Raw genomic sequence first — 10,144 nt, forward strand, 5'->3', positions numbered from 1 at the left:
AGGTGTATGGCCAGCTTAATTTCACAGATAAATTGGTCTGTAGATTGCTAGTGTATGGGCAACAATTTGCAGATCTGCAGACCAGTCTTTCAAGATTGGCTGATCTGTTTAAATGAAAATGATCTGCAAATCATTGAAAAATATCTGTAATGTATGGGCAAGTCAGATGGATTGTAAAGACAATTAATCTGGGGAATAAATCTCAGAACCTGTGAAATAATAAATTGTGATTGCAGATGTTACTTAGGATTATTTCTCACAGGGCCTGACTGTCCCAGATATACCTGCACCTTTCCCTATACATAATGCTACATGAAGGGGCTCAGTGAAGGTGTGTGTCTCATCTGCTGAGATGGATCATAAAAGGACAGCTGTCCAGCCTCATAGTCCAGATATATCCCCACACTACCGGGAAAGGTAGACAAACAGATCTCTTTCCCACCATGTATCGCTGAACACTGGTTATAACACTCCCTACACAAAGCCCAGGACTTGTCATTATAACCAATGTGTGACTGATCTCCTCTCCTGTCTATACTGGGATAGCTCATCCCTATACTCCACCACCCTGAACCACTGACAGTCATAACCAAGTAATGTCGCCCTGAGGAAAAGCTGGTGGTGCTTAACACCTGGTTATAATTCTGAAATCTCTCTGGTTTATCTGGACGATTCTGGGTTTGATCTGACCAGCTTGCACAGGTTGGTTCTATAGGCTTAGATGGATTTGCAAAGTTAGCACTGCTAAATTGTGGTATATGTATATAATTAGCAGCTGTGTTTATGTCCAGCAATATAGTTGTAGGGTGGTGCACATAGAGTCCTATTTTTATACCAGTCATCATAATATCAGATTCTGCATTACTCGCTGGCTTTACAAACATTGCCTTGTCTGATTCTGTACCAGATGCTGTTTTTTTGTCAGTAGAATCCTGGACATAGATTCCTTCATTTATACTGCTCATTATATCATATAATGTGTGTAATGTCTCTGATAAGTGACCCACATCCAGCTCTCCCACACCACGGTCCTGGTTATCAGGTCTCTCTCTGTCCTCAGCATCACACCAGTCTCCTGTGTCTGGTTCCTGTAAGACAGTCACTGGATCAGGCACATTACACAGCTCCTCAATGCGACGCATCTCCCTGGACAGCTCGTCCTTCTGTATTTCCAGCTGCTGGATCAGATCCGAGACTGGGAGTGAGGCGCACTGTACCTGCCTGGATATCTCACTCAGGACTCTCTTCTCCAGGTCATTCAGTTGTCTCCTGATGTCTCTAAACAGGGCAGTGACTCTCTCTGTTACACCAGCTGCTTTTTCCTGATCATTTATCCTGCGCTCCTGCAGACTCTGGACTCTTTTCTCAGCCTCCACTCTCTTTGTGGTCAGTTTCTGCAGAACATGTTTCAATTTCTTCTTCTTCTTCTTCTCCGAGGCCACATCCAGCAACTCCACCTGGTGTCCCCGATGTTCTCCAGCCAAACTGCAGGTCACACAGATACAGGCAGCGTCCTCAGTGCAGTAATACTCCAGGATCTTCTTATGGACGCAGCATTTCCTGTTCCCCAGGGCAGTGGTGGGATCAGATAAGACGTGCTCTGCTGACTTGCTGTGTACTCTCAGGTGTTTCTCACACAGAGAAGCCTCACAGTGCAGACAGGATTTAGCAGCAGGTACAGGAGAGTCCACACAGTAAGTGCAGAAGATCTCAGTCTCCTCCTGATCTGGCTCAGTAGACTGGAAACTCCTCACTATGTTACACAGAGGAATGTTCTGTATCAGTGCAGGACGCTCCTGACACTCTGCTCTGCAGTCAGGACAGGAATAAACTCCAGACCCCTCCTGTGTATCCAGCACACGATCAATACAGACCCGGCAGAAGTTGTGTCCACATCTCAGGGTTACTGGGTCTGTATAAATGCTCAGGCAGATGGAACAGTCCAGCTCCTTTCTCAGATCAGCAGACGCCATCGCTGCAGCAGAAGAGAGGAGTGAAACTGAAAGTATCTGAGAATCAGGAACCACAGAGGGTGGGGCTGACGTTGCTCTCAGATTACAGCTATGGGCTCAGTTATACTAAGCACACAGCCCTACACACAGGAAACAGTCAGGGAAGGTCATTTACCCTGCACAGCACCAGTTGTGTTATCATTTTATTAACCCATTTGCTGCTGAGTCTTTTCACACCCCTGTGCTGAACCAACATAAATATCAGTAATATCATACCTCCCAACTGTCCCGATTTTCGCGGGACAGTCCCGTTTTTTGGGGACTGTCCCGCTGTCCCACCCGCGGGCCACAGTGTCCTGCAGTGGGGGGGTCAGTTGGGAGGCTCTGTCAATCGCTGCTCTGCTTAGCAGAGCAGCGGTGAATAGACGCTGCGCGCATGCGCACAGCGTCTATTCAGTGGAGTCAGAGGGAGAGGGAGCATGCCAGCGGCTTACAGAGCGCTGGGCATGTCCCCTCAGTGACGAAAATGGAGGCGAAGCCACGCCCCCTTTTTCATAGGCCACACCCCCTTTCCGGGAGCGCGCGCGTCTTCGCCGCGTGAGTGTCCCGCTCCGCAAAGAAGCAAAGTTGGGAGGTATGGTAATATGTTTATGCAATGCTCACACAAATTACACCTTATTCCATACATGCCGACATTCTGGCTGCTCTCTGCGGGAGAGAGCAGCCAGGTCGGCTTAGCAGCGGGGCAGGGGAGAGCTGTGACGTGGGGAAGAGGTGGGGAGGAGGCGGACCGAAGGCGGGACGGGGGCGGAGCTTGGGCGGGACGGGCGGAGTTACGGCGTGACATCATTTAAGCCACGCCCCCCGCTATGTAATGCCGCGATCCCCGGCATTACACTGCAGGGGGCGTGGCTATGATGACGCGATTCAGCGAGAATCGCGTCATCAACTGCCCGTACCGCCCACTTTACATACTAAGTGGGCGGACGGGCAGGGGGGACTTCTGCTTCCGGGAGACTTGCCTGCTCTTCCGGGGGGCCGGGAGGGTCACCCGATTTTCGGGAGCCTCCCGGCCATTCCGGGAGAGTAGGCAAGTATGCCTTATTCTTTGTCAGAAACTTTGCTTTATCCATCCTGACATGGCAAAAGATAAATCTACCCATAATGCTTTTGTTTTTTATTGAAATGCAAGGCAGAAAACAAAGTGCAAATGTGGACTGTAAACTCCATTTGGGGCAGGGACTGATGTGAATGGCTAATATTCTCTGCACTGCTCTGTGGTATATGTGTGTGCTATAGTAATAACTGGGACTGATGTGGGGGGGGTGGCCTAGCGTCTACACAGCAGGACGTGCTTTTTATGAGCTCCGGGGCCCATCGGATTAAAACCCCTGCAAAGTGCCTCCTGCCGCGGGCATCGGGCTCTCCCTGTCCACCTGAGACCCCCTGGAGCCGGCCGCCGACAGTCACGGAGCCGGGGGACAGCCTGCTCTGTCCCTGCGGGTTGTGGACTAGGCGAGCTGGAAAGCCGGGGACTGGAGTTTGGAGCCGATCCGCGGTTTGAGCTCCGCGGCGCGGGTGCCCCGCGATCGGGCCGGAAACGACGAGGGACCCCTCCTGACCTCCCCACATCTCCTACCTGCACTCCCTGGGGCCTGCTGTCCCCTGCAGCGGTAGGGGGGACCCCCACACAGCCCCACAGGAGATAGAAGAGGGGAGAGAAGCAGCTCTGTGTGTGCTGCGGCGGCCATCTTGGATTCCGGGGACACAGACTGGAGTAAGCTGTGCACTCTTGTGTGCAGCCCTGGATGTCTCCATAACACACATGAAGGCTGCATTCCCTTCAGTGCCCAGCCCACCTGGAATATAGTGAGTAACTGCTGCTGCCACAGCAGCCATTCCTTATTTGCACCCCGGCTCCATAGAAGCCTGTGACAGGAGTCCAGGGCCGCCATCTTGCTTCCTGGCAACCAGCCAGAGTAAAGATAAGCTGCACCACATCACATTCTCCTCACTCCTGCAGGATTACAGATTCGGTTCGCGCCTCCGACCGTGGTGGAGACGGCCATGAAAATGCTTTAATACCCACCATGCGTGCCTGGGCCACTATATGAAAGGTTAGGCTGCAATCTACCCCAGATGCAGGGATAGCACCTGAAAGAGTTACGGCTCCATTACTGTGACGCTCGGATCCACACATCCTCGAAACACCCTCAAGATGATTTAACACAACATAATAAAATACTACGCGTGCCATAATTAAGTAGCTGGACTTTATATATAACACTCTCTGGCACTTTACTCCCAACTCCGTGGTTGGAGTACCTAAAGCTGACAAATCCATCCCCCTCTGGCGGCCGTTACTGTTAGCTACTTGTTCTACACTAACTGAAGCCCGGAATACGTCGCAATTTGGACCCCGATTATTCTCTACGTACTTGCTGCGGCTCCCTCCTCCGCCCTCCGGGCTCCCTGGAGCCTGCAATACTTGCTTTCCATTCCCATAGGAACCCGGGGCGGAGTTGTAAACCAGCAACCTGACCTGCCTGGACTACTCGCTCACTATACAATCTACGGACTGTGTCCTTTTTTCAATAATTTTCCTATCCTTTTTCTTTTTCTCCCCCACTCCTATCCCCCTTTTTTATACATGCCATTATGTCCAAAAACAAAAAAGTAACGCAAGCCCCGACTAACTTCTTTGGCTCAAAGTCTAAGGGCCCGCAGAACCCCAACATGACCGCGAGCTCCCCTCCCTCTCCGTGTTCTTTGGAAGCGGGGATCGATCCCCAGATACGGGCGGTAATGTCGAGCCTACTGGAGGGAGTGCAATCTGCGTTCAAACAGGAACTCTCGAACGCTATTGCAGAATTTAAATCGGATCTCACAGCCCTCGGCAACCGAACGGACGCATTGGAAACAAAGACCGACGATCTCTGCCGCTCCCAACATCGCCTTGACAGAGAGCTCACTAGGTTACACGAGGAAATGGAGACCCTTAAAGAGCGACAGGAGGACCAAGAAAATCGCTCGCGTAGAAATAACTTACGTATATGCAGTGTTCCAGAATCGGTCCTCGGCCCTTCGCTGCCGTCATTTCTAAGAGAATTCTTCATACACCTCGTACCAGACCTCACGGCCGAAGAGTGTCTCTGTGACAGGGCTCATAGAGCACTTCGTGCAAAACCGTCTCCCGCTCAACCGCCCAGGGATGTTATTGTCCGTTTCCATTATTGCCGTTCAAAAGAGAAAATCCTATCCTCCGTCCGAGACTCCCCAGAGATCCTGTTTAAAGGTATGCAGCTACAGATCTTTCAGGACCTGGCTCCCTCCACTATCCAAAAACGACGGGACCTCCAATCGGTCACCCGGGTCCTGCGACAGCACCAGATCAGATACAGATGGGGATTCCCCTTTCAAACTCCACGTCTCGGCCAACAACTCTGTTCACTCTGTCAAGACTTTAACCCAAGGACAGGAACTGCTTGCAAAGCTGGATCTCCTCCCAGCATCATCTGTAGCCGACATGGCGGCCTCATCATCTAAGCCGTCACACTCTCAGTCTCCCCTTCCTGACTGGACAAGGGTGACCCAACAGCGCACTGTGGACAGCGACCCTCCCTGACCTGGGGAGACCCCCCGTTGTGGCTTGTCCACGAAATGTTGGTGCAGCGCCTCCATGCCTCGAAACGAGCAATGGCTGCGGAAGATTTGACCTCCGTCCAAAATCCAATGTCGTAACTATTCTCTGTTATTGCTGTTACAGTTAAGTTTAATTAGTTTGTATTCCTGTGGTATCCCCCCCTTTTTGTTTTTTCTCTCCTCATCCCCCCCCCCCTTTTTTCTTAACTTTTTGTTTGTAATTTTATTGCCTGGACACAGTTCTCCATGTTCTATATTATACTCTGTTCTTTATAAATGAAAAATGGCCACGACCATTCTCAACCCTTGTGGCCCGGGTAACCTACACCCTCTCACATGGTATCTCAGTTACCCCCCTACAATCCCTTATTGTTGCTTACATTGTTACTTATACAATTTTTTTTCCCTGCGGCCCCCGAATGGGACCCACAATTTCAGGGATGTTTCCCCGTTTGGGGTTTTTCTTCTCTATGTTCTTCCCATTCTCTTTTTTTTTGTGGCCTCTGCTTGACCTTTCCGCTCCTTTTCTTGCTCTGCCCAGAGGGGTGGCCCCCTCCTGGCTCAAACTGTACGTTATTGGATCATGTTTGGCAATATGTCATATTCCCTCATGTGAATAGCCATGTCCCTTAAAATATTTTCGGTCAATGTAAATGGCCTGAACTCCCCTAAGAAGCGTACTGTGTTCCTGAGTGCTTGCAGACGTGAAAAAGTCGACATAGCATTCCTTCAGGAAACACATCTCACCGGTTCCCACACTCAGCTTAAGGGCAAATGGTTCTCCCAGTCCTACTTCGCCTCGGCAGACTGTAAAAAACGTGGTGTGGCCATTTTAATTCACCGTAACATCCCGTTTATCCACTCTAGGACAGTGACAGACCCAGACGGACGGTTCCTTATGGTAATGGGTACCCTCCGCTCTATGGCTCTCACTTTGGTCTCTACCTACGCCCCCAACCAAGACCAATCTCTGTTTTTTGACTCTCTCTCTAAACGCCTGTCACGAGAAGCACAGGGAAACATTATCATGGGTGGTGATTTTAATACCATCATCGACCCGTCGTTAGATAGATCCGGCCCTCCACCTCACGCTTCCATGACGACCCTACCTCGGGCCTCCCGCACACTCACCGCCACCATGAAACACCACGGCCTTTGTGACACTTGGCGTTCCCAACACCCCCACACCAAAGATTTTACCCATTTCTCGGCTCCACACCAACACTATTCCAGGATCGATATGATCCACATCTCCTCTGCCCTCGTACCTCTGATTACTGATGCGGGCATCACGCCACTGACATGGACGGACCATGCTGGGGTCTACCTCCTCATAGATATATACCGCACGCCTCGTCTGAAATATAAATGGCGTCTTGACGACTCGCTTTTGCAACACCCCTCTGCACTGGAGGAAATTAGACTGGCAATCACACACTACTTCACCGAAAATATGTCTCCTGACATCTCACCTAATGTCCTGTGGGAAGCTCACAAAGCTACGATTCGCGGCGCTTTGCTGGCGATATCGTCGGCAATTAGGGAAAAAACCGCGCAGGAGATCACCTCCCTCGAATCAGAAATAGCCACCTTACTATCCAAACATAAAGCATCCCCCGACGCTTCCCTGCTCCCTCAGATCGATTCCCTCCGGGGACAACTTAACACCCTCCTCTCTAACCGTGCAGCACTAATTCTTCGGAAACTGCAGCAACGTTTTTATGATAAAATGGACAAAATAGACTCCCTACTGGCCAACAAACTACGTCGCAAGCAGGCGCTAGGCGCAATAGATAAGTTGTACTCGCCACAAAGGGGAACCTATACATATGACCCTGAAGTGATGACCGAAGATTTCCGCCTGTTTTATAGCTCCCTTTATAACCTGTCTGACCCGCTCCCTCTGTCGCCTGACGGGACTGGGGGAGTACGCTCATACTTGTCTGATACCCCCCTCCCAGCCCTATCTGACACTCAGTTAGAAGCCCTTAATAGTCGGATCTCGGAGGAGGAGACAATAGACGCCACACGTTCCATGCGCTCATCAGCCGCCCCGGGTCCGGATGGTTTCACAGCCCAATATTATAAACTGTTCGCGAAAGAGCTGGCCCCACACCTATCCTCCCTATTTAACGATATTCTTGAAGGAGCCTTCTTCCTGCCGGAGACGACCCGGGCCGACATAGTGGTAATCCCAAAGCCTGACAAAGACCCGACTAGCTGCTTAAATTATAGACCAATCTCACTATTGAATGTCGATCTGAAAATATATGCGAAAATATTAGCTAACCGTCTGGCTCCCCTGATGCCCGGTCTGGTCCACCCGGACCAGGTCGGCTTCATCCCTGGACGCCAGGCATCTGATAACACTAGAAGGGCTATAGATCTAATTTACTCAATTCAAAAACGGAAATCCCCCTCTCTCATTCTGGCTCTCGACGCGAAGGCCTTCGACCGCATTTCGTGGTCTTTTGCCTTTGCAGTCCTTGACAAAATGGGATTCTCTGGAAAGTTCCTAGAAGGGATTAAAGCACTCTACCGCTCCCCGTCGGCCCAGGTTTTGGTTAACGGTGTTTCATCCACCAGCTTTGGGATTACCAATGGTACCAGGCAGGGATGCCCCCTCTCCCCTTTAATTTTCGCACTAGTCATGGAACCCCTTGCAGCAAAGATCCGTAATAACATCACTATCCACGGAATATCCACAGGCCTATCCGAACACAAGATAGCGTTATATGCTGATGATGTCCTGATCTCCCTCACAGACCCAGCCCAATCCCTCCCCGCTCTCTTATCTGAGATCAGTTCATATTCACAGTTATCTGGTTATAAAATAAATGTTAACAAAACAGAGGTCCTCAACTTTCATATCCCGGCAGCTCTCAAACAAGACCTTCAAACTATCCTTCCCTGTAACTGGTATACAAAGAAAATCAAATACCTTGGTGTGTACTTGACCCATCATCACCACCAGCTTTTCCAAGCAAACTATCCCCGCTTATTGCAGACAATCCAGGAAGATTTGCTGGAATGGTCCAGCTAGTTCATCTCATGGATAGGCAGAATAAACTCCGTCAAGATGAGCGTGCTCCCTCGACTTCTGTATTTATTTCAGACTCTCCCGATTTATGTTCCTACCTACGTCTTTAAGACACTACAACGCCAATCCTCCCTTTTTATCTGGAATCATAAACGTCCCCGCGTTAGACTTAAATTGCTTCAGCGCCCCTCCAGAGGTGGGGGCCTGGGTATTCCGGACTTTCAGAAATATTTCTATGCTGCGCAACTCTCTTAATGTGCACAATGGTGCAACGAGGGCGGGACGCGGAAGGTTTGGGTGGGGATTGAGGCAGAGGAGACGGGACTAGCTGCACTATCCTCCCTATTATGGCTCCACCGGAACCAACGCCCCCGGACAGCCCTCTCACACCCTGTAGTAAGTCGCTCACTAGCGACATGGGACCTGACAAACAGACGGTTCAGTTTGGCCCCATACCCGTCCCCGCTAATTCCGCTATTTCATAATCCAGCCTTCCCCCCAGGTATGTGTAGAGCCTCGCATACATCCTGGCGCTTGAGCGGTATGCTATATGTTAACGACATCACCTCCAATGCTACCTTCCCACAATTCGCAGATATCCAAGAAGGAACGGTAATCCCTCCTTCGGACTTCTTTCGTTATCTGCAAATTAGACATTCCACTCCACCACTACCACTACCCTTCTCCACAGACAATTATCCCCCTTTGAATACATTAGCTGGAAACGCACCAACACCAAGGGCCTCATTTCAGATATTTATACTTTACTTAGCGATCACCCCACTTCATCCCGGACCCCCCACGAGTTAGCATGGGAAAAGGAGCTGGGATTTACTATAGACAATGAAGATTGGGTTGACATCTGGGATAATGCGGCCTCCAGCTCCATATGTGTGAGAATAAAAGAAAATATCTACAAATTACTATACCGCTGGTATTATGTCCCTTCCCATCTACATACTATGTTCCCCGACACTCCAGATAAATGCTGGAGGGGTTGTGCGGATGTTGGCTCATTCTTACACATATGGTGGACCTGCCCAAAAATCTTTAAAATTTGGGGTGAACTTATTACCTTGCTCTCGCGCTTATTTGACACCTCCATCCCTCCTGACCCCCAATACTTTTTGCTCCCCATGACCCTCCCTACTCTTAACAGACACCAAAACAAGCTATTTCGACATGTAGTTTCGGCAATGACATGCCAAATAGCCACGGACTGGAAGAGCCCAACTCCCTCCCCAACGCCGGTGATAATCTCCCGAATTTGGTATGTCCACAAAATGGAATATATGACCGCTGTCATACGTAACACTTCGAAACAATTTGATAAAGTATGGTCCCCGTGGCTAAGCCTACAACAGGCTCCCTCCCCATTTGCAACATGACATGGTACACCGCAGTTCTACCCACCTCTTGTCTCTGAAGGCCACCCCTCCACCCCCTTCTACCCCCCTTCCTTCTTTTCTGATTGGATGTGCTCTGTCCCCTCTACCTTCCCGACCCCTTC

The 10,144-nt window shown here is 50.2% G+C and overlaps 1 protein-coding gene across 1 annotated transcript; it reads right to left on the minus strand.

Annotated features, from left to right (window-relative positions):
- Positions 1–308: 308 nt before the first annotated feature.
- Positions 309–1,973, minus strand: LOC134990064 (E3 ubiquitin/ISG15 ligase TRIM25-like). The gene has a single exon (XM_063950646.1). It carries the CDS (start codon positions 1,971–1,973, stop codon positions 309–311), a length of 1,665 nt encoding a protein of 554 aa, XP_063806716.1.
- Positions 1,974–10,144: the final 8,171 nt, after the last annotated feature.

The sequence above is a fragment of the Pseudophryne corroboree genome, chromosome 2, assembly GCF_028390025.1.
Source record: "Pseudophryne corroboree isolate aPseCor3 chromosome 2, aPseCor3.hap2, whole genome shotgun sequence".
NCBI classification, from domain to species: Eukaryota; Metazoa; Chordata; class Amphibia; order Anura; family Myobatrachidae; genus Pseudophryne; species Pseudophryne corroboree.